This window comes from Helobdella robusta (assembly GCF_000326865.2).
Source record: "Helobdella robusta unplaced genomic scaffold HELROscaffold_85, whole genome shotgun sequence".
NCBI lineage: Eukaryota > Metazoa > Annelida > Clitellata > Rhynchobdellida > Glossiphoniidae > Helobdella > Helobdella robusta.
Window position 1 is genome coordinate 135595 of NW_008705490.1, and position 26331 is coordinate 161925.

A 26331-nucleotide genomic window follows, 5' to 3' on the forward strand; every position below is an offset into this window, starting at 1 on the left:
AACCACAACACGAACAAATGCAACAACAACAATTACATCAACAACCATCTCAACAACAACAACAACAATTACATCAACAATCATTGCAACAACAACAACAATTACATCAAAAACCATCGCAACAACAGCAACAACAACAGCAACAACAACAACAAAAAGTTGTTCCTAAAAGACGACAGCGTTCCTCATTAACGTTTCAATTGGAAGGCGACATCAACAGCAGCAACAACATCAACAAGAACAAAACGGACGATGATGCTGATGAGAAAATCGCCAACAACAACAACGACATCAATCCTGCTACCAACAACACCAACAACAACGACATTAATCGCAAACAAGTGAACTCATTCTTTTACAAGTTTATCAACAAACGAAATTCAACCAACAACAACAGCAGCAGCAACAATACTGCAACAACAGCGTCAACATCAGCAATTGAACCTCCCGTGATGCCAATACTCAAACTTCAGGCACCTTTTAAATATTTAAATGATGTCGAAGCTAGTAACATCAATCTAATTTCGCCGTCGTCATCTGCCGCAAATTTGAACTTTACCCCTCCTATTCAACTCATTCAACCTTCTCTACTTTCGCCAGCTGGAAATCAAAGTGATGACGTCTTCGTTGTTGATGATGATGTTGCGGAGAAGAATGATGATTGTAGTGATAAGAAAAAGGATGATGATGATGATGATGATGATGATGACGGTCTGAAGCATGATGGTAATGGTGCAAAAAAAGAATATGGTGACAATGTTTGTATTAAGGAAAGCGAAAATAAAACCATCGAAAGTAGCAACAAATTTGACCATGGTTTGACCTCTGATCCTGGTTTGACCTCTGATCCTGGTTTGACCTCTGACCCTGGTTTGACCTCCGATCCTGGTTTGGCCTCGACCTTGCTTGTTGATCCGGCCATTTGCAATCTCCTCGACCAATTAGACGGCTCCATTCTGAGGCACCCCAACCCCAGCGTTCGTTCACTTAGGAAGAGATTATCATCATCGGAGGATAACCATCATCATCATCAACAACAGCATCACAATCATCAGCAGCAGCAACAACAACAAAATGAGGATAATGGTGATGATAATGATGGCGATAACCAACAACATTGTCATCGTCTTCATAATCATTATCAGGTACCAAATGATCGGGATCATTATCAGGAAATTAAGAATGATGACGATGATGATGTCAAATTTGATAATAATCATAATCATATCAATCCAGCCAGTGTAGATTATTCTTCTAATGGTAATGATGATGATGATGATGTGGTAATTAACGAAACCGATGATGACGATGATAATGATGATAATGATGATGGCGATGCTGATTATGATGACGATGGCGTCGGTGTTGATGATGATAATCATGATATAGATTTAAACAATGATGATGATGATGATGCAAAATTGGAAAACCCCAAACAACCAACCAATCATATTTCTGATAAATCTAATGATGACGATGACGATAATGATGTCTATACAAAAGAAATAAGTGATGTTGATGATAATGACGATAATGAAAAAGATGATGATGACGATAATGAAAAAGATGATGATGACGATAATGAAAAGGATGATGATGATGATGATGGGGACGATAACAAAGATTATAAAAACGACAGAAATGGTGATGATGGTGATGACGATGGCGTTAGTTATAACGACGACGCCAAAAATTGCCGTACATTCAACAAAATCACAGACATCCACGAAGAGAAAAGTAATGATAATGATGCTGATGAAAATGATGAAAATGATACTGATGATGATGATACTGATGATGATGATACTGATGATGGTGGTGGTGATAATGGTACTAACGATAATGTCGATGATGATGGAGGGAGCGCCGAAGATAATTTTTCACCTCTTATCGATAGTTTTTTCGATTTTCCGTCAAAAAATGACAACCATAACGTCATCAATGACGTCATCGATGACAACAATAACAACAGCGAAGATTACACTAACAAGAAAGCAGCTACAACAACAACAGCTGCTGCAGCAACGTCAGCAGCTGTAGAAGCAGCAGCAGAAGCATCCCTACCAACAACAACATTTCCCATTACGTCATTGTCTCCAACGACATTTTATCCGATATCCAAAGACCAAACAGCAGCAGCAACAACAATGGCGACAGCAACAATGGCGACAACGACAATGGCGTCAACAACAACATCAACAACAGCATCACCATTCAAAAAAAGCAATCTAAAAAAGCCCAAATCAACGTCATCATCTTCTCCATCATCACTATCAGAAAACAAAACGAACGGTGATGGCAAAGTTCAAACTAAATTTAATGATTTACCTGATTATCTAATTGGGTCGAAGGAGGTAAGTAGGTCAGCCGATGTGGATGAGTCGGATGACGTTTGCAAGTCTGAAAATTATGCAAGTAGGTCAGATTATTTAAAGAGGTCAGGTTACGAACGAATCAGATTCGACCCTCTGGTCATCTTGCTGGACGCTTCTTTGCAGGGCGAACTGGACGTCGTCAAAGATATCGTCGAAAAGGTGGCGGTGATGATGATGGCGATGATGATACTGATGATGATAATTAATGTCAGTGATGCTAAATAATAGAATACCGATCTACTGATTGATTTATTTAACTGTAAATTTTATTACCATCCCATTATCTTCATCATCACCATCGTCACAATCATCATCATCACCAACGTCACAATCATCATCACCAACGTCACAATCATCATCACCAACGTCACAATCATCATCACCAACGTCACAATCATCATCACCATCGTCACAATCATCATCGTCGTCAGTACGGCCACAAGAGAATGGTGAACGACGAAGGCATAACGGCACTGCACAACTCAATATGTGCAGGCCACTTGCATATCGTCCAATACCTCGTCAACAGTGGCTGCGAAGTCAACGCTCCTGATATCGATCTTTGGTTAGTATTGCCATCATCATCATCATCGTTGTCGTCATCGTCACAATCATCACCATCGTCTAAATCGCTATGATCACCATTTTAAATCATCAACAACCATCATCAACATCATCATCAGCAACAACCAAAACAACATCATCAGCAACAACCAAAACAACATCATCATCAGCAGCAACAGCCAAAACATCATCATCAGCAACAACCAAAACATCATCAGCAGCAACAGCCAAAACATCATCATCAGCAACAACAGTCAAAACATCATCATCGTCATCATCACTCGTCAGGACTCCATTGCATTGCGCGGCATCTTGCAACAACTTGAAGGTGTGTCGTCTGCTGGTTGAACATGGCGCCTGCCTATTCGCCACTACAGACTCCGACAAATGTACAGCACTACAAAAATGCGACGACGATGATGATGATGATGACGACGACGATGATGTCGATGGAAAGAAGGTGAAAAGGAGGAGTTACGCAGATAATAAATAACTCTTCAAAGAGTATTTTGATGGTTGGTTAACGTGTTAAAAAGATGATTTTTTCAGCTAATGGTTACTTTTTGTAAGATATAAACACGCACGCATACACACACGCACACATACACATACATGCACAAACACGACAGGCGTAATGAAGAAAATGAAAACCTCGGGTCATGAGCTACGAGCCGCTTTTACATACGAACCAGAAGAAACGGACGAGCTTGCATTTGAAGCCGGTGACAGCATCATCACTATCGATCCTAATCCATCGAAATCCAAAAAGAATGATAGAGATAATGATGATGAAGAGGAAGAAGAGGATGGTGATGACGGTGATGAAAATTGGTGGTTATGTAAAAATTTAAGAACTTCTAAAGTCGGTTTGGTGCCTAGAAACTATTTGTGCCTAGCCTGAGAAAAAGAGAGAGAAAAGAGAGAAAATTTATATATGTATGTGTGTATTTATTTCGCGATATATTGTTTTTCAATATCATTATGTGAAAATGTGACATTATTTTTCAGAAAAATATTTTGCTTTAGTTTATTACTAATCTATATCAAAAAACCATATCAATCAATCAAATCAATCAATCCTTCATTCATTCGCTCAATCATTCATTAGTCATTCATTCACTCATTCAGTTTTTGTGTTAATAAATAGTAAAATAGAATTTTTTTTCATAGTTCTAATTTTAAACGTAAAATATTGACCTGTCTGTAAGAAATAGTTGGCAACAGCTTTTGGTTAGAAAGCTCCCTTCCCACGGAAAGCTAAAACAAACAGGACCCCAAAAAATTAGTAAAAAGTGGTAAGAATAGTAGTCAGTCACCTACCTATCTGTATTGGTTAATTAACTGGTCTTACCTACCCATCAATTTGTATTTCATAAGTTTAGGAATTTTATGTTTTGAGTTTTTCACATGTTTTAATGTTGTATTTTTTGTATAATTTTATTTTGGTTTGAAACTTTTTAAAAGTAAAAAATATTTGCTGTGGTTGTTAGTGATACCCAAATCAAGAACAAATTAAAAAACAAACGTGGGAAATCCCCACTTTTAATCGCAAGACAACTTTGTGTTATCTTGAACCAAATTGCTATTTTTGTTGTTTAGGATTGTGGTCTAGTTTAGTTAGGATGTTGTTTGTTTTTAGTTTGTTTGTCTTTTGAGTTAAGCTTCGTTTTTAGTGGTTGTAACTGTTAAATTTAAAAAATTTTGCGGTAATCAAGTAATTTGTAATCATAATGGTAATCTTCAATAAAATTATACAAAATGTTTTATTAGTAATAAAATAAAAAAAATTAAATAAATAAATTGGTGATTTTGTGCTTTTTTAAAAAAGCTTCTGCTTACTATATCAATTTTCAATTGCACATGACTGATAAGTCTTGAAAAAATTGAAAAATTCAGTTGAATTAATTAAATTTAAAATAAAATAACATAATATGGGTAATTTGTTTGCGAGTAAAAAACATTCTAAGTCTAACGCGTTCGCCGAACGGGATCGAGTTATTCTGGTCAGTTTTTAAAACCCTGACATCTATTTATTTATCTTTATGTTTAGAGATTTTTGTTAATTTAAAATTTATTTTAATTCTCAATAGTGAATCTTTTTACAAATTTGTACAAAATTATTTAGTATTAATTTTTTAATCATCCATCAGCAATTAAAATCTCAAAGAGATCTGTTGGGCAGAAAGATCAAAAAGTATGACAATGATGCAGACAGACTGAAACTACAGGCCAAACAATTAGTTCACGAACAGAAAAAAGAGTTGGCTATCTATTCATTATCTTTTTTATTAAAATAATAATAATCAATTGATAAATTAATAAGTAATTATAATTTTACTTATGTCTGTTTAACATTTGTTGTTCGCTAACACACATTATAATTCCATTTTGAATCAACTATTATAGATAATTAGTTAATTATTAATTATAATCTTTTTATTTATTCCTACTTTGAAGCAAAGCCCTGGTGGCACTGAGGAAGAAAAAATTTCTAGACAACACCATCAGGAATTTAGAAAGGCAGTTAGAAGAAGTGGAAAACTTGGTAATTATTGTTGTTGCTACTTATTATTATTACTCCCAGATTATTATTGTTGTTGCTGTTAATTATTATTCCCAGACCACCCAACTAGAATTCACCCAGATTGAGATGCAAGTTGTGGAGAACTTAAAAATAGGAAACAGTGTACTAACTAAACTACACCAGGCCTGTTATAATTCATTTAAATAATGTTTTACTCATTTGTTTGTCTGTCTTTTCATTCATTCATTCATCTTTTAATTCATCCATTAATCCAATTATTTATTTATTTATTTGGATTAAATTAAAAATAAGTGTATTTTTGAAGAGGATGATTGATAACGATGATTTTCTACTTATAGATAATGTCCATCAATGACGTTGAGAAGATTCTGGAAGATACTAAGGAAGGAATCGCTCATCAAAATGTAATAAATTGGGGCTTGGCTGATTCTTCCTTTAACTCCTTCCGTCTTTCATTCATTCATTGAAAATTTGAATTGGTGATGAATTAATAAGAAGGCATCATTCATTCATTCATCTATTTATTTGTTTCATTTCCTCCAGGAGATTGATGACATCTTATCAAAAGGATTGAATGATGCAGATGAAGAGGAGGTTGAGAAAGAGTTTGATCAGCTGTTCAATGTAAGTTATCACTATTATTATTGTCGTTATAACCTTTATTTTGCGTCTTAATAACTGCTATGCTAATTTTTTTCTAGTGTTAAAATTTCATTTTGAAATGTACCAGATACTACTTTTACATATTTTTATTATTTATTTATTACAGATCAGCACTGAGAATTTGCCAGAACCAGAAGATCATTTTCTCGTTAATGAAGAAATTGCTGATCAACCCACAAAGATCAAAGGTTAAATAATTTATTAGTACTAGTAGTAGCATTGTTAGTAGCCATAGTAGTATTTGTGGTTTTATCAGCAGTAGTATTTTATTTTCAATGGTAGTGGCTGTACTAACAAAAGCAGTATCTCCTCTTATTTCATGTGCTTCAATGATAAGTAACGGTTTCCGTGGTTGATATTATTATAGATCATAATAATTATAAATTATAAAATAATTATTATAAAATAATTTTTTTATTCTATTTAGTACCAACGAAACAGAGAAAGATCGCTCTAGAAGCTTCATGATATGTAATGTATAGAATTTCGTAAATTTCTTCTGTTTTGTTTCAACTAATTTCATGTTTATTATCATTATTTAATTACTTTTTTTTATTTATCGTGTAATTTTTTGGAAAAAATTTATATAACCGTATTTTGTAATGTCACTGTACATTCATTTGAAAAATTATTAGCAAAAAGATCGTGATGTAGTTTTCGTGTCATATCTGACTCTCAAACCTTACCGACTTGCCGACAGCTTATACGAAATTCCCTAATAAACACGCTGTCACAAGTTTAGTTTGTCGTATCAGACGCTAAAACCTTATCGACTTACAAATTGATATATATCCTCATTCACACGCTCAATCATAAACAAAAAAAATATTTCTTAATGAACAACTCTCAAGACTCCAACTCAGTAAATTACATAAACATTTTATAAATAATTTTTCAACTCGGTTAACTACATGAACGTTTTATAAATAATGTTCCTTAATGAACAAGTTCAATTATTATCTAAAGAGTATGAATAAGTTAATAGACTGCTTTCAATCCTTCAAAACTGACTAATTTTATTATTAGTGCTCAAGCAAGCGGTCAGAAACTGAACAGCATGAAAATTAAAGTCGGCAAACACATCGCTACTTTTCACTATTTAAATGGCCAATTTATTAAATAAAACGTATAAAAACAATAAAATTTAAAAAACCTTCTTAATTTCGAGTAAAATATCTTGTAGAAATAATTTTTTTAGATGAAAAACCAACAAATGTTTCTCTGTGTTGCCCGGTCTTTTGAATGTTTGAAAACGCCGACCAATCGCGACAGCAATTTAGCAAGCTACCTATCAGGTAACGCAAGAATCGGAGATGTCCCAAAAATTATTCAAATTTTTTATTAATGTATTGCTAAATTGTAGTTTTTTAAATTACAGAATCGCTTTTTATATTTAAAATGACTTTTTCATGCAATGCACCATGCATTTAAACAATTTCACTTTTATATTGTTTGAAAAAAGTAACTTTTAGCACGAAACAAGGCTTTAATCCGTGGAACCACAATATTTATTACAATTAATAATATTAATTATGATAATTAAATACCAAAAACGTATTTTTATATATACAAATATACAGTATGTTTTATATACATTCCCTATCATAAGTGTTTATAGTTATTCAATATATATAGATATATGTATGTATGTATAATATAAGCATAACCAGCCTAGCCACGTATGTTCATGTATTTTCAATGTTACTAAGAGTAAACTTAGCTTTAAAATATAAATATTTGTTCGGGAAATGAATTTAAAGGGGTTAATTAAATAAATTCATTTTATTCATTAAATTTGTTTAAATTTGACATCGGGCTTTAATAAAATGTTTTGTTTCTTATTAGGATTAGTGTGAAAAAAAGAATTTGGTCTTCTTTTTGTTTAACTTTTTTTAAAATTCATTTAAAAAACTACTCAACCTAAAAAAACATTTATTTAATTTTTAATAATTAATTTTAATAATAAATTTTATTATTATTATTATAAATTTAAATTAAATTTAAATTATTTGTGAATGTAAAAGTAAATAATATTAAATAACTATAAAATATTGCTTCAATTATAATAAATAGATGAGATTTTGATTTTATGTTAAACAATAAATATAAATTAAAAAATAAAAAAAAAGCTTTTAAATTATCATGGCATACTCGGCTGCCATCAGTCAAATGGTTGGGGATAAAAAGTTATTGGACCCCTTGATTGCTGATTTAATTACATTATCCTTTGAATGCAAGAGGAAGTATCAACCAATAAAAGAAGTAAGTAAAATGGGTTGTTTTCTTTTTTTAATCAATATTTTATTTTAATATGTTTAGTTTAGTTTTTAGAAGCAACAATAAGAAGGTTTAAGACAATTTTTATTATTTTAAAATTCATCACTACATGTCTGCTGATAATGATATTATTGATTAACTATATGTATATGTTTGTGTTATTTTATATGACATTATTTATTAATTACTACTATGATGATATAGTTGTTACAGTAACATTACTATTGGGTAATTATGTTGTTTCTGTTAAATTTAAATCATTTTCATGTTTCAAATCTAAAAACAAACCATATTCAATTTTAAATCTCAAAAACATACCTCATTCTATCTATTTGAAATCATAAAAATAATCTACTTTAATAAACTAAATTCTCTAAAACACTTATTTCACTAGATGGCAGAGGCATGCCAGTTGAGAGTTAGAGGCATAGGAGCCAGAAATGAGAATGTTTTAGCTGGCCTCATGTCAGCCAGTACAGAAATCATCCAGCCATTCATCATGGGGTGTGACACAAAAAACCCCAAAGTTGTGCAGATGTCACTAACAGCCATTCAAAGACTCATCTCTCAGAAAGTCGTCAGTGAAGTTAGTTGGTGCCTGGGGGCCAAATTAATTGGGGGGGGCAAAGAAATTAGGGTAAACTCTAATGAACAAGTTAAATTTAAACTATGTATGCATACAAACACAGATATTATTATAAACATCGAGGACTCTACTCCATTTTATGGTTTTTTCTTTTTCCACAAAATAGGAGGCAGCCAAAAGCATTGTGATATCTCTGTGGCTGTTGATGGAGGCGAGAGTTGAAGAATTGAAATTACTGCAGACGGCCATTCTGCTGATAACTACTAATGATGTCGTCAAACATGAAGTTCTTGCTAAAGTAAGGGAAATGTTTTTTTTGTTTCAGTTCTTTGTTCATTGATTTGATTGTTTATTAAATTGTTTGGGGTGTAATGTTAACTATTTTTAATAGTTATATTATATGTTTGTCTTAATTTTAATTTTATTTCATTTTTAAATGGTTTTTCTCTTTTCAAATGCTCTTTTACTACTATAAATGAAGTATTTCAATATTTTAAATATTTTAAAATACTTTCAAACATTTGTTCATTCACAGATTTGTTCATTCACACATTCACTCATTCATTCATTTAGTTTTGATAAACTTTAGGCTCTAGCTCTATGTTTCCGAATGCACTTTGCTAAAGACAGCACGACCACAAACACAGCTGCGGCTACAGTCCGACAGCTTGTGGCTGCTGTCTTCGATCGAGTCGTCATAGAGGACGCTACTCCGTTTCATGGTTGGTTGGTTGGTTGATTGGTTGATTGGTTGGCTTATGCGTTGATATATATGTTGGTTGATGTGTAGGTTGATGTGTTGGTTAGTTTGTTTGTTTGCTTATTGTTGGTTGGCTGGCTGGTTAATTGATTGTTTGATATTACACACGCACACACACAGACTCATGGTCGCACACGTACACGCGCGCACATACACACACGCACATACACAGGCACACTAGAACCTCTCTCATTGGATGAATTGAAGATGGGGTGCAAGCATGCCCCCAAATCCCTCAGGCCCTACGCCTCCGATGCCTTTTTACTCTTTCAGGTTATGATGACGATGATGTTTGTGTCTGCAGTGATGCTGATGATGATGGTGATGTTGATGATGATGATGATTGTATAAATATTAACTTTAAGGACCGTAGAGAAATTGATGTGATAATATAATGTAGTAATTACTGCTAATGAAACTGTTAGACCAGCCAGGCAGGCAGGCTTCAATCTACTTTGTGTCGTCATAAATAATTATTTATTAATCATAATTATTATTATTATCATAATTATTATTATTATCATAATTATTATTATTATAATTATGATTATAATTATTCGCATCAGGACTTCTGCCAGTTATTAAACGCTGATCAACCTTACTGGCTACTTGGAATGACCGAGATGACAAGGGCCCTCTGTCTCGAACTGATGGAGGAAGTTTTAGCCAATTATAAATCCGTCTTCGTCAATGTCTGTCTATATGTTGAATAAATTATGCTAACGTGTTGGGCTGTGTATGCGTGTGAATGATTTTTCATTCATTCATTGATTCAGTCTATTCATCGTATCACTGTGTATCCAACTGCCTATCATTCGTCCATTCATTCATTCATTCATTCATTCATTCATTCATTCATTCATTCATTCATTCATTCATTCATTCATTCATTCATTCATTCATTCATTCATTCATTTATTCATTCATTCATTCATCTATTCATCCATTTATCCATTCATTCATTCATTCATACATTCATTCATTCATTCATTCATTTATTTATCAATCAGTCCATCAATTCATCTCCCAATCAATCGATCCATCCATCCATTCATCAAATTTAGCATCCAGAATTCACCTTTCTCCTTAGTGAGAAAGTTTGCCCGCACGTCATCCGCCTATTTTCTCCGAGTATCAAGTACAAATCGTCGAGAAGTAACAGCGGTAGCAGTGCAGGTGGGTCCATAGGGGGTGGCGGCAGTCCCTCTCATTCGTTAGGGGGGTCTTCAGGGGGCGATAGGCCGTATTTTCCTATTGTTATCAGGCTGCTGAGGATCGTGTCTATGATGATTTTGCATTATTATCCGCTTTTGGTTTGTTTGCATTGCCCATATTATCTGCTATTGATAATTTCATAAATATTATATTACAATTTATAATTATCATGCTGTCATTCATAATTTAATAATTATTATGTTATCATCTGTAATTATTATATTGCAATTCATAATTTTGTTGCTTACTGACGTTCTATGACATCTTCATCGCCATCATCATCGTTGTTATTATTATCACTAATAATTTCATCGTAATAATTATTTATCATCATTTTTTATCACTGTTACCCATTATTATTATTTATAATTATCATAGATAATATTATTATTTATAACTTTTCTTGGCAAAAATGCAGCTGACAGAATGCGAGATATTCCTCTCATTACTCGTAAAATTTCTCGACCCTGAAAAAACTACATGGCAAAGGACAGCTTCGTTAGAAGTCTTGGGTAAACTCTGCCTAAAGCCCGACATTATTAGGTCACTAATTAGCATAATTTATGTTAATATAATTATTTATTTGGGTTAATCATTCGAGTTTGTGATTTTTTGCTATCGTTAAAGTTTAAAAATGCTAGAAAATGTAGAAAAAGTTGTAGATTGGATAAGTTTAAAGCTATCTTTAAAACTGTGAATGTAGAAAAAGAGTATGGAGAGTCCGGTCGGCGTGTTATTTAAGATTACGTGATAATTTTTAGAAATTTCTGCGAATCCTACGACATGAAACCACACGCCACGAAAATCCTTCGAGATATCATCAACGGGGTCGGCGTATTCATCCAATCACAGTTCATGAATCCATCTATGACGCCGCCCATCTCTTCATCCTCAACTGCCATTGGTTAATTTTTAATTTCATTAAACCATTTGATTTATTAAACCATTTATTGAGTAAACCAGAAGCCCGTATACAGAGCTTGTAGGGTTATTTCATTATTACAATTATGCCCCTGCCAATCATATTAATGGCTTTTTGTCTATCCAATTATGTCATTTAATTAGTTTTGATTTAATGTATGCCATTTCACAAATTAATTTTATTTATTCATATTATTTATAATTAACTGGCTTGCTAATTATTTAATTATATCAACCAATTAGGAGCCAAAGGTACAACTACTGAACAAACGGCTAACCAATCGGTGATCATTTCACCTTCTAGCGGCCTATTAGCCCTGCCCTCTCAGATTGTATTCACATATAGGAGCGTTAGCATACCCCTGGTTTTGAATATTAACGCCCCACAAGGAAGCCACAAATCTGTCATGTGCGTCAGAGTTTTGGGGTTTTCGTCCTTTCATTTGTTTATTTTTTTTTGTACTTTCGTTCGTTCGTTAGTTTACTTATTTATTCGTTCGTTCGTTTATTTATTCGTTCGTTCGTTTATTCGTTCGTTCGTTCATTTATTCACTGATCTGTCTTTCATTTATTCGTTCGTTCGTTGATTCATTCATTCATTCATTCTAATTTCACTGACCATCTATATACCGATAGTTTAGAGATGTTGGATAAACAAGACGCTCCCAGTATCCTGGATGGATACGGACTATCCCTCGCCTTCCTATGTATCTTGGATACCGTTAAATCCATCAAATCCATTATCCCATTGTCATTGCAACCACCATCGTCGTCACAGTCATTATCATCAAAGCCAACGTCATCAGCGTCAGTTAATACAGCTACTGCAGCTGCTGCTAATAATAATAATGTTGGTAGTGTTGGCGATCATGTCAGTAATTCATTTTCTAACGATGGCGATGGAGGTGTCAAGCGTGCTAGTGTTGCTGCAGCTGCTAAAGATGAAGAACAGCATGCCGTTGCTGATGATGAAAGTGAGTAAGTCGTCGCGATGGTGATGATGATGATGACGTCAAGAATGATGATGATCATGATGATGAAACATTTTTTCAGTAAAGCGTTTATACGAGGAGCTGATCAACTCAACGTGGTGTGGTGTGCTGTCTGCTTTGCTGTTGTTGTTGGAGGCCAGGTTTGTTGTCGTTGATGTTGTTAGTGGTGGTGTTAATTGTCGTTGTTGTTGTGATTTGAGGATGTTTGTCGTTATGTTGTTGCCGTTTCGGCGACAACATCCCGATAAATCTTCGTTTTATTTTGTTTATTCTTTGTTTTGAACGTTAATACTTTTGTTGTTTGCTTGTTTGTATTTTAATAAAATAGTATAATACAATTCGAACCACCCACCCCCCGACCGAGCAGCACCGACGACCAGACGACTGACATAGTTCTCAAATCCCTGCTAACGTACGCCACCCTCTGTGGTTCAGTGGGGGTCATGACGCCGAGGGACGCCTTCATCACGTCACTCTGTAAGGTTTCCCTCCCACCTCATTATACTCTTCAAGTTTTGGGATGTGGTGGTGGTGGTGGTAGCAGTGGCGGCGTTTCTGTGGCATCTGGTGGCTCCGTTGGAGTTATTAATAACGGTTAGTTTTTGTCGTTGATGATTGTGTTGCTGTTATTTTTCATTGCCACTATCTAAAAACTGAAGGCCAATCAACTCACGGGGAAGCCATTCAAAGCAGTCAAGTGGTTGTTGTTGGCACAGCCCTCTACACCAGCTCAACCAATCAGAATGCTTACCAGGGACCTGTCGTGGTCTGTCATTTGCATAATTTATTCGTGATATATTGACCAGTTTACAATTTTTTCATATTCGTACGCTTATACATAAGCAAAAATATAAATGTACGTTTACTCTCATAGATGAATACACACACATACACGTACACATACAAACACATACGTACACACACACACAGTTAACAGCAAAGAACATACAATGCATGAAAACTCTTCTGAATTTAGCTCAACACCATGGTAGTCTTCTTGGCACCTCTTGGTACCAAGTTCTGACTACATTGCAGGTATCTATGTATTTATTTATTACTATTTTTATTATTCTTTCTTGCTCTTGTTTAATTTGATAAATAGAAAAGTATATGAATAAATAAATTAATGAATGAATTAATTAACGATAATTATACTCTTTATCGCTCTATATTTGACGTAATTTATTATAATGAACAGCACCTGGTCTGGATTTTGGGACTGAAGCCGACCGCCGGTGGCTCGATGAGGCCCTCCCAGCTGGCCTCAGATAACATCAACTCTGTCATCACTACCTCAATTATGAGCGACCTGCCTACGTTAAGCAATCAACTAACTAAACTCTTCGAAAGTTCTCAGTTAGTTCAATGATTGATTGATTGGTTGGTTGATTAGCTGATTGATTGGCTGGTTGGTTGATTGATTGTTTAGTTGGTTGATCGGTCAGTTGGCTAGCTTGTTGATTGGTTTGTTGGTTTTTTTTGTTGGCAAATGTATTAGCTATTAAGAACATTTTTGTATGAATTTATCTTCCGATCACAATTTAACATTAAATTTGCGAACTTATCAGACTGTTCACCGGCCAATTAAAATTTGATATTAATTGAATCATCCAATTAGAATTGGTTATTAATTGAATCATCCAATCAGAATCCTCGATGATGTTTCTCTGCACCACCTGGTCAGCGCCCTTTGCAAACTGTCTTCGGAATCATTGGACATCGGATACACAAATAGAGTATGATGATGATGGTGATGATGATGATGATGATCAACCAGTTGTTTAATCAGTCCTTCAATTTCTCATTCAATCAATCAATTAACCGACCAATCAGGAGCCTTCGTTGTTTGCCGTGGCCAAGTTACTCGAGACGGGATTGGTCAATTTAGAAAGAGTGAGTGTGGTCTGGAATCCAATAACTGGTCATCTTTTAGAGGTTGGTTCATTCATTCGATCTTTCATTCGTTCGATCTTTCATTCATCCACCTATCTTTCATTTCTTCATCATACAATCAATCAATCAATTAATCAATCAACCAATCAACGAACAAATGAATCACTTGACAGGCTTGTCAGCATCCCAATTCAACAATGAGGTCATGGGCTGCCGAGTCTATCACAACGCTCGTTAAATCGGCGTTCACTTTTAAACACAATCCGCCGATACAACAACAGTCAGTGAGTGTCCCCATCAACATCATCATTGATATCATCATTATCATCATCATCATCACCACTGCCATGACTATCATCATCGTCATCATCATCAACAACTTAACCATCACTGCCGATTAGAAGCTGCAGACCAAACTCCTCTCGCCCCTTCACGAACTTTCGAACTGCGTGCACCACCAAGACATCAGGCACAAACAGATGGACTGCCTGCTTCAAGTCGTCCAAAGCAATGGCGAACACCTCTGTGACGATGCCTGGGGCATAATCCTGAAGGTCATAGGTCAAGTGACTTCGTCGGGTCAAAGGTTATTTGGGTCGTTTGTTGTTGTTGTTGTTGTTGTGTGTAGGGTTGGGGTTTGTCGTCGCCGTCTGTTCGTGTTGCGTGCGTGTGGGTTGCCGCAGCGAGGAGTTGCTAATCAGAATATATAATCCTCCAGTAGCGAATCCCTGATCCGTCTGTCCTTTCAAAGTCTCCAGTTGATCGTCACGGATTTCCTGCTGTCGCTCCCCAGTCGCCATCTTGAAACCGTTGTCGACGTGGTGGCCATGTTCGGCACGCAGCAGCAGGAGCTTAATATCAGCTTGACGGCTGTCGGCTTGCTGGTTCGTTGGAGTGCTTGTGTGCGAGATTTGAAATTGAGCTGCATGTCTGCCTCAGAATCATGAGCTTAAAAACTGCCTACAACACCAACACAGTGGAACATCGCCGACCACTTCTCGCAATCACGTGACAAGATCATGCTGGACATGCGCAAACCACGTGACAGATCATCATTATCATCATCTGTAACGACATCATCATCATCACCCTCTGCAACAACAACGACTACTACTACTACTCAGCTCCAGCAAACTTCAAATAAAACAGCAACAACAACAGCAGCGCCCCAGCAACAACTACAACAGCAGTTCGATGACCTCTGGATGACCTTGTATTGCCGTCTGGGTCAGCTGTGTGTTGACCCCAGGCCGGCCGTTCGTAAGAGTTCAGGTTGTTATAACTATTAGAATCATCATATCATTACTTATCATCATAAATATTCGCCCCACATCTTCTTCATCATCTTCAAAATCATCAGCATCTACGTTTTAATAATCATCCTCACCAACACCATCTGTGTCATAGTCATCATCACCATCTAATAATAATAATAATAATCATCCTCACCAACACCATAAGTGTCATAGTCATCATCACCATCTACATAGTCATCATTATCGTCATCATCATCATCGCCACTTAGGTCAAACCCTGTTTTCAATGATTAGCGCCCACGGGGGGTTGCTGCAGTTCAATTCCTGGCACGATATGTTGTGGAAGGTTGGTTCCAACTATCATCATCATTATTATTATTATTATTATTATTGTTATTATTATTATAAGCATCATCATCACCATCTACGCCATCACGATCATCATCATTCTCATGGCAAGGGCAACCAACATTGCAGGTTCTTTTCCCGCTCTTAGAGAACGTTCGAAAGCAGTGCAGTCGTGTCGCAGACTCGAAGGCAGATGTGTCGGGTTCGAAACCCACCTCGGTCTCCAACATTCTCATGCACCACTCGAGAGATACCGCGGAGAAACAGTGGGCCGAGACGAGATTTCTAACGCTGGCTGGTGTCGTCAGGGTGGCTAGTTTGAAGAGGAGTGTCTTGCAGAGGATGGGTCAGTTGTGGTGGTGGTGGTGGCGGTAGTGGTGGTGATGATGATGACGATTGCTATGATGATGATCTGTTGCTATGATGATGATGATCTGTTGATATTTCAACAGAGGACTTCATGAGGGCCTGGTTGATGATGCTGGAGCACATCGAAGATGCAGCCCTATCGAAAAACGCTGAAGTTTCATTGGCTGCCCTCAAGAGCTTTCAAGAACTTCTGAACATCAGTTCCAGTGAAGGGGGTAGCCCTCAACAGCAACCTCAACAACAAACAACTGAAAATAAAGTCAATCAACTTTTTATTGCAGCTAAAACAGCATCTGCTAAAGCTGCTACAGCTGCTACTAGCGAGGCGAACGCAGTAACTTCAACTCAGCCGACAGCAATTAAAAATAATCTCACCACGTCTCTGACTACTACAGCCACTAACAGCAGTAGCGATATAAACGGTGGTGGGTCACTTCCAGATGATGTCAGTGACCAGCTGGCTTTGTGGCTAAGCGCTTGGAAAGTCTGGAGAAATATCGGTTTGGCCTGCACATCCATAACTGTGACGTCATCGTCATCTGGCGCCAAAAGTGACGAGCGAGCCAGTGACAATTGTTATATACCTTCTCAGGTTCGACTTTTTTTTCGTTTCTGTTGGTTTGAATTACAAGGACGCACACGTACAAGCGTTTGTACACACACATATATATATATACACACATTCACACACATTTACACACATATACACCCACGCACATTCACACACACGCACATTCACGCACACACACATGCAGGCTTTCCTGACGGCATTGATACAAACGTTTCCTGGATTATATCAGCACATAAGAGAGCAGTTCGTGACTCCAGAGTTGGACAGGCTGTTGCAGGTCCTCCAGCGATCCCTCTGTGTCCCCGTTCAAAACTCAACCGCCACGTCGTCCTTTTATATCCTATCCATGGACCAACAATCTCTGACCCCGTTGCAAGAGGCTGTCCTTGGTGCTATCAAGCTGATTGGGCAGGTTGTTCTGGTCTCTCTGTGTCCCTCTGTTTGTCTGCTTGCTTGTTTGTTTGCTTGATACATTTAGTTTCTTTGTTTGTTTTTTGTCTATTTTTAAACAAAGACAGCAGTATAGACAGACATCCACAACAACAACAACAACAGCAGCAACAACAACAACAACAGGATGGCTTGAAGAACGAAGGAGCAATGGCGAACATCTACCCTGAGCTCTTCGACAAGATCCTGCAGTTCGTCGAGTACTCTGTGTACACACCTAAGCCTCTGAGATCTGCTGATGACGCTGCTCTTGCTAATCATAATACTAAAGTTTCTACTTCTACTTCTGCTGCTACTGCAATTAGTGGTAGCAGCAGTAGTAGTAGTGGTGGTGGTGGTGGTTATAAAGTCGGTGGTGGAAAAATGGTTTGTTTCAATTCTCACAATTTGTTTATTCAATTGAACGTAGTAGCGATAAATTTAAAAGGTAAACAAACATCAGTAGCAACACTCAGTACGATGCAACAGAGTGCAAATTGCAAATACACAATAGTACAGAGTATCTGATAGTATGAACACCTCAATACAATACACAACTTCAAAATTCACTAGAGCGGGGATTGGCTGACGACGAACTACGTGCCATTCTCAGAGGCCGTCATACAATTGGTGGTCGATATGTATAAGGTTTCAGTCAACAACATGGCTGTCGTGAAGGCTGCTACGTGCCAGAAAATTATCAAGGTTCGCTTCTCTCTCTCTCTCTCTCCTTTTTTTTCTCTCTCTCCTTTCTCTCTCTCTCTCTCTCTCTCTCTCTCTCTCTCTCTCTCTCTCTCTCTCTTTCTCTCACTATCTATCTATCTACATCTGGTTGATATTTAAGGAGTTTCTGTTAAGAATGAAGGTTGGTTGGTGCTGTCAGAAAATTTTTAATGTTAATTTATTTTCGCAGGCACTTAGCTTGCCCTTGTTGAAAAAGTACACTTGTCCTTACAAAAGTACATGGGTACTCGCAATTACGTCACTACTTACAATACTCAAGATTACACTTCCCGTTGCCAGAAAATATGGTTTGTATGTTTGTCTCTCTCTCTCTCTCTCTCTCTCGCTCAATTTTATGAATATGCTGGTATGTATGTGTTTGTTAACGTATTTGCATGTTCGTGTATTTATGTGTATATATCATAGCAAACAAGGCACATTACAATACACAAAATACAATTCTAGAGAAAGATTTTTGTGGTATGTGGAATGAACTTGGGCAAGCTTTTGAGAATTTTCTATTTTCAACTCAGTAAGATTATAAAATTTTACTCAATAGCAATAAAGTAATAATACAACTATAATTTAATTTAATTACGTCATAATTATGATCATAATATTAAAAATAATAACTGTGGCAGTCCCTCACCTTCATCCTTATCTCTCGAAGATTTTCGGAAAGATGAACAGCTTGATTGTCATGTCGGTAGTTCTGTGCTGTGCCTTCATATCGTATCGTATCGTTTTGTATTTTATTGTATCGTATCGTATCGTTTTGTATTTTGTTGTATCGTATCGTATCGTTTTGTATTTTGTAGTACTGCAATGTATTATGCTGTATTGTATTGTAATTGTGTTGTAATGTATTGTATCGTAATGCCTTTCATTTCATTATGTCTTAAAGTGCTGTATTTTTTTGTATTGTATTGTATCGAATTGTATTTTTCCAGGTCGTCGAAACGATACGAGACGAGGTACTGCCCCACTCATCCAAACTACCAACGACCTTCATCTCGAAGATCATGTCCATCTTGAACAGAGGCTCCATACATACTGCCACTACCGAAAGTTTTCTCGGTCGGTTGCTGATTGGTTGGGTGGCCGTCAGCCTGATTGGTTGATTGATTGTGATTGGTTGGTTGATTCAATGGCTGATTGGTTGGTTGAAGTTTGATTGAGGTTTGATGGTTGCTAATAAACTATCACCAACATAAGAAATAGATTCAACCAATCGCCTGCGAGAAGAATTCGCCAAAGTTTGCTTCGAAACCTTACTCCAATTCTCATTCGTCCAACGAAATGACGCGCTCCTCTCCCCTCAGAAGTCCAGCCAATCACAGCAGACTTCTAAAAATAGCAGCCAGCCAAACAGCTTGAAATCAGGTCAGGAAGAAAATGGGGTCATAACGAGTTTAGCCATCGAGGCCTTACTTCACAGATGTAAGAATGTTTTAGAAAAGTACAATGATGATGCTAAACTTTCTGGGAATTTCCCGCTACCGAGGTCTGTATCATCATCGGCAGCACCACCATCATCATCATTATTATTATTATTACTATTATTATTATTATTATTATTATTATCACCCACACAGGCCACAGATGACAGAGGTGTCGTTCGTCTTGCAAGCCATAGCTACGCTGCTCGTTACGCTGAAGAAGAATCCAACAATCGTCAGTTAGTATCGACGATGATGACGTAATAATCACGTATTAATGACGTCATTACCCATATGGGTAATCATCACCATCATCTTAATCTCTACAACAACAACAACAATAATAATAATAATAATAATAACGGTTGTAATCATCACTTCTGTGTAATCACTTTTATCATCCTTTTTTATATTTAACCAGGTGATAAACTCTGGATTGAAACAATAGCCTTATACCCACATCTGATAGACTGTGCTACGTCATCGTCGTCATCTTCATCATCGTCGTCGTCATCATTTAACATCAGTAAATCCTTGCATTACGCTCTGATGCAATATAAAGATCTACTGAGACCGCCCCATAACTTGTAACACCCCTGACTTGAAATGGTATCATCCGGCTAATTAGTAATATTCATGAGGGGTGAAATATGTTAATTAGGATAGAGGCAAACTACTACTGATTATGTTAATTAGCCAGCTAGAAGAAAATATTATCTTATTTATCGTTATAACCTTATTGTAATTAATAAAATGTATGCTTTTCATTACGTATTTGTTTATAAAAAAAATTTTACTCTATTAACTTGGCTGATTGATTGATTGATTAATTAATTAATTAGTTAATTGATTAATAGATCGATTGATCGATAGATTTGTTGAGATATTTTGAGAACATTGAAAAATTTTCATTCGTCTGCACTGATTCATCCATACATACATGCACTAGGTACTTAATTTATGCTCGTGCAATCAATCACTCATCCATCCATCCATTCATTCATTCATTCATTCAAGAATATACTTAAGCATTCTTCCCTTTATTTATTCACTCATTCATTTTTATATTATTTATTAGTTTTTTAAGAAATATTTATACTGATTTAATTAAAAAAAATATCATAGACACGAGAATACATAGTACAGTTTTTTCATTCGCTAACTAAATCAATTTTCCAGTACTTAATTATTATTATTATTATTTATTATTATTAATTATTATTACTATTATTATTTTCACAACTGATGCTACTAACTTCCATAAATGACATTGAATCAGGATTTGTTCAATGTAAAATACACTCTTATTCGATATAAAAATGAAACACACACACACACACACACACACATATATATATATATATATATATATATTATTTCATTATATATATATATATATATATAATGAATTGCCTAACTAATTATCTGGCTATTGTTATGAAGATCAAATGAAAATAACTGTTGAGAATATATATACAGAACAAAAATAAACTCAATTATTTTGTGTTGTGTCTGTTTATGTGTGCGTGCGTGTGTGTAAAATGTGTTATTAATTAAAGCAATATATGTTACAAAGATGAAACGAATATCTAGATTTAAAAAAAAACTGAACTCAACAACATAGCAAATGAATCATCATAAATCGGTCATGTAAAAAAAAATATATCTTTGTGTGTGTGTTTGTGTTTTTGTGTATGTGTGTGTGTTTTTTTGTATGTATGTGTGTGTGTGTGTGTGTAAGTATATATAAACAATTAGGTAAGTAATTAGTAAGTAAGCTTTTTTAGTAGAAATACTGAGATATATTTAGATACGCCAACGTGTATATATTAAAAATAGTTGCGCGCATGGATACAATACAAAGCATACAAACATACATACATATATTTATATATATACAAACAAACAAACAGGCATACTTTTAAAGATACAATGAGGAATACCTTTAACGCTGAGAATTGCGGATGTATGCACTTGAAAAAATAATTAAAATGAATATGTATGTGTATATACATATATATATTTACAATATTCTATAAATTCTACCGATATGCACACACACACATAAACACACCCACACAGACACAACACAAAATTCGGTAGAATGTATAGAATATTGTAAAAATTATGGTCTATTACCAACATGTATATATATATATATATATATATGTGTGTGTGTGGTGTGTGTCTTCGTTTGTAGTTATTCACGCATGTCTATTTTTCCCAACATTTACTTCGTTGGCTTTTTGATTTAAGATATTATAAGATATAAACGTGTATATATATATATATATATATATATATATATATATATATATATCACAAATCAAATACATACAAAGCAGAAATTAAACATAAACACACATACATATATACACATATGTGTAAAGAAATACGTTTAACACTAGAAATATGAACACAAACTTTGTTGGAAATACACAGACAGACATACAGACAGACAGACATACATGCACACGTCTATACATGCTTACTTCCATCCAAACATACTTGCAGACAAACACATTCGCATAAGCAATCAGACATTTGAATACACAGGTAGAAAGATAGAGAGAAAGCAAGAAAGAGTTAGAGAGATATAAAGAGAAATAAAGAAAGGAGAGAGAGCGAGAGAGAGAGGGAGAGAGGAATAAACAGTTAGGAGAAATTTTTATTAATCAGTAAAATTTTAGTATTTTGTTGGCAGTGCTAGTAATTTGAGGACCAACTTTTGTAACCATGGCTGCATGATGCTGCTGCTGCTGAAGTTGCTGCTGCTGCTGTTTGGTGATGTGTGGCTTTGGAGGTGTCGGTGGCGGAGGCATACGCGATGATGATGACGACGATGACGATGATGAGTTTGTTGGTAGTAGCCCGGCTGATTTTACACGCGCGGATGATGATGATGAAGTTATTGAAGATGATGATGGAGATGCTGGCGGTGAGTATAAGTGTGATGATTGTGATGTTGATGCTGAGGGCAATGATGATAATGATGATGGTGACAGTGTGGACGATGACGACGACGAAGAAGATGATGATGAAGATACAGAGGAAATAGTTCCTACATAGTTACTAACGCTCATCTTATCAGCTTCAGTACCTATATTATTATTATTATTATTATTATTATTATTATTATTATTATTATTACTACTACTACTACTACTATTACTAAAATTAGTAAATTTAAAATTGGAATGGTTGGATGAGCAAAATTTATGTGCTGACGGCTGCGATGATGATGATGATGACGACGATGGTTTTGATGATGGTGGTGGTGGTGAAAATATCGGTGATAACGATAATGATGGTATTAGTATCGGTGATGATGATAATGATGTAAATATTGATGATGATGATGACGTCTTTTTGGGCGTTTTTGGCGCTATTACTGAACCGTTATCGTTGCGAACGTTGATGACGTCATGTTCATGATAATGATGATGATGATGATGACGGCCTTTATTATTATTATTATTGTTGTTGTTGTTGTTGTTGTTGTTTATTACATCATTGTTACGATGCTGTTGTTGTTGTTGCTTGGTGATGAAATCATCGTCAAAAGTCAGCAAGGTACTTTGTATAGAGTTAATTATTGATTGTATATCTGATTTGGTTGTTGCTGCTGCCGTTGTTGCTGCTACTGCTACTGCTGCTGCGGTTGTCGTTATAATGTTGCTATTAGAAAATAGTGGTTGTGGTTTCCTCAAGACCATCGAAGGAGGGAATAATAAGGATGACGACGATGATGACGTCACAGGTTCACTATGTTTCTTTGCCGCGAATGTCACTGAGGATGTTGTCGCGGATGTCAATTTTGTCGCTGACGCTGTCGTCGCTGCTGAAGCTAAATGTGACGTCATCGATGTTGTGACCCTGGCAGGCTTGCAGACACTTGTGGCTATGGTCGTCGCTAAAGTTGTTGATACTGATTGTGATGATATTAGCGTCATTTTCGCTGATGCCTTCATATCCTCAATCCTTAATAACAGATTCTTATTTGAATCTTCGACCCTGGCGACCCTACTCTCCAAGTCACTACATTCTCTATCTATTGAATTTAACTGCAGCCTAAATGAGTCCACGATCTTCTTAACGGCTATGCTTATTTCTAGCTTTTTACTATCCAGATTAACTTTTAATCGTCCTAATTTGTTTCTGGCGTTGATTAGGGAGTTCTCCCTGAGTGAGATCGTTTCACATTGCTGGCAGAACTGCTCACTTATTTCATTCCTTCGTCTTATCAATCTCTCTAGCACCGATACGACTTTTTGCTGATGCTGATCTACTTTGGATGACGACGACGACGACGACGATGATGTTGTTGATATTGTTGTTGATGATGAGGTTGATGATGATGATGAGGATGATGATGATGTGGTTATTGATGTTAATTTCGATGATGATAATGATGACGTTGTTGATGTGGATGACGATGACGACGATGACGATGGTGGTAATGATGATGATTGTTGTGGGGCCAGTGAGTTTATTTCCTTTTGAAGACTCTTCTGTTTCCTACTTGCTTCTTCAATCTGTAAATTGATGATGATAAATAATAATAGTAATAATAACAATAACAATATTATAATAATAATTATAACAATAATAATATTAACCTTTTCTTGTAGCGATGAATTTTCCTCATGGAGTTTTAGTATAGTACAGGCCGAACCAAGCAAATTCTCTTTGAAATTCATCTTCTCAGATTCAACAATCTCGCTTGCCTTTGTTCAATTTTTAATTTTATTAAATTTTAATAAACATGCACATATACAAACATACAAACAAATAGCATACATACAAACAAACATATGTACATACATACATACATACAAACTAACCTCATTATATTTCATAAGAGCCCAATTTAAATATTCTTTATATCTCAAATATGAGCTCTTTTGGTTCATTATTAAGCCTTCCAACTGGCTCAATGGATCAGAATGATAAGAAATATTATTATTATTATTATTATTGATGTTATTATTGATGTTATTATTGATGTTATTATTGTTATTATTTGTTGTGATGATGATGCCATTATTTAGCACTCTTTTCTCATCATCAGAGCCAAACTGACCATATTTGGCTTGCATGAGATGATTGGCTGATTTTTCCTTCTGTAAATAAATAAAACAATACTACTACTGACAACAAAAATATCATAACAACAACGTCAATAATAATGATAATAATAATAACAATAAACAACATAAATAATAAGCACCTGTAGCTCAGCAATAGTCACATCACTAGTTTGCAGTTCATTCTCTAAGTAGGCCAGCAACACTAATAATTCACTAGTGTTCAATTGGAAATCATTGCCAAATAAAAGTTTGTGGCTGTTGTGGATGTGGTGGTTGTGGGCATGGTGATGGTGGTGATGATGACAATTTCTACTATTGTCCATTTGTTACTACTTTTCTGCCTCCCTTGTATTTCTCTATCTAGCTTAATATTTGAACATTTGAAAAAAGCATTTTTATGTCAAAAAAACCAGTAGGTAAAATAACAAACTTTAAAAAATAAAACTTAATATAAAATTAAACACAAATATAATTATAATTAATATTAAATATATAAAATTATAAATTAATTTTTTGTTTTCTAACAACATTAAAAATTAAAAAGGACGTGAGATTCCTGAAACGTTTGTCTTAGTGGCATAATTCATTCAGTTCTAGTTATTATCCCAATTACACAGTTGTCCTAATTTTGAGGTGATTTTAGTCAGGACTTTTAATCAGGAATAAAACTGAACGAAAAACAAAAATAAATTTCAATCTCAAACATCATTTAGGGTCTGACTATTCGCCTTGTTTGAATTGTTTGCCAGGGCTGGCTTACTAGAATCGAACTATAGTCACACTGTTCTTACTTATTCGGTTTAATTTTTTTTATGAAATAAACAGCGTAAATAGATCAAAATTGTTATCTATTATGTTTATTATATATTTTAAATTCTAGTACTCAAAAGAAATTGGTTACTGAGATCATACGCTGGCTTACTGCAGTGGCTCATACGGTGATACTCGAATTATAGAATTATGGAATTTATAGAATAAACCAAACAGAAGAGTTCAATTCATATGTTTTATTTCATTTAAACTCATTTTAAAATACAAAAAACTGTAAAAAATTAATATGTACAGAATAATTTAGGATTGAACAAATTAGAATAATAAAACGAAAAAAATGTAAATATGATAAAAATAAACTTAGAGATAACAAACTAAATATAGATATATATATATATATATATATATATATATATATATATATATATATATAAAGATTTAAATAAATAAATAAACAAATTTAATTCTAATTGGCATGATTTTAACTATATTTGATTCATAATATTTTGGTGAACTACACAAAAATATGAGAAAAAAAATCAAA

At 35.1% G+C, this 26331-nt stretch overlaps 3 protein-coding genes across 3 annotated transcripts; all 3 read left to right on the forward strand.

Annotated features, from left to right (window-relative positions):
* Positions 1 to 1933: 1933 nt before the first annotated feature.
* On the forward strand, positions 1934 to 4108 carry HELRODRAFT_187621 (hypothetical protein). The gene is given in 6 exon segments (XM_009032623.1): positions 1934 to 2154; positions 2188 to 2534; positions 2807 to 2940; positions 3228 to 3328; positions 3569 to 3838; positions 3858 to 4108. Coding segments are annotated over 6 exon segments (861 nt in total). The 5' UTR covers positions 1934 to 2147; the 3' UTR covers positions 3860 to 4108.
* A 762-nt stretch (positions 4109 to 4870) lies between these two features.
* Positions 4871 to 6615, forward strand: HELRODRAFT_182350 (hypothetical protein; the record flags this gene model as incomplete). Its single annotated transcript, XM_009032624.1, has 6 exons — positions 4871 to 4942; positions 5090 to 5199; positions 5397 to 5484; positions 6028 to 6108; positions 6254 to 6335; positions 6575 to 6615. The coding sequence occupies 6 exons, from the start codon at positions 4871 to 4873 to the stop codon at positions 6613 to 6615; spliced, it is 474 nt and encodes a 157-aa protein (XP_009030872.1).
* A 1674-nt stretch (positions 6616 to 8289) lies between these two features.
* HELRODRAFT_187622 (hypothetical protein) lies at positions 8290 to 21422 on the forward strand (the record flags this gene model as incomplete). Its single annotated transcript, XM_009032625.1, has 39 exons — positions 8290 to 8409; positions 8819 to 9010; positions 9177 to 9308; positions 9600 to 9732; positions 9943 to 10043; positions 10337 to 10462; positions 10835 to 10946; positions 11001 to 11083; positions 11404 to 11528; positions 11747 to 11836; positions 12211 to 12315; positions 12543 to 12656; positions 12713 to 12717; positions 12960 to 13038; positions 13266 to 13423; positions 13558 to 13664; positions 13829 to 13933; positions 14097 to 14254; positions 14547 to 14634; positions 14732 to 14833; positions 14965 to 15075; positions 15193 to 15377; positions 15513 to 15675; positions 15769 to 15832; positions 15953 to 16063; positions 16317 to 16393; positions 16525 to 16741; positions 16848 to 17356; positions 17520 to 17747; positions 17912 to 18151; positions 18338 to 18469; positions 18678 to 18795; positions 18953 to 19019; positions 19129 to 19189; positions 19438 to 19564; positions 19703 to 19991; positions 20083 to 20165; positions 20348 to 21274; positions 21314 to 21422. The coding sequence occupies 38 exons, from the start codon at positions 8290 to 8292 to the stop codon at positions 20515 to 20517; spliced, it is 5187 nt and encodes a 1728-aa protein (XP_009030873.1). The 3' UTR covers positions 20518 to 21274; positions 21314 to 21422.
* Between the last annotated feature and the right edge of the window lie 4909 nt (positions 21423 to 26331).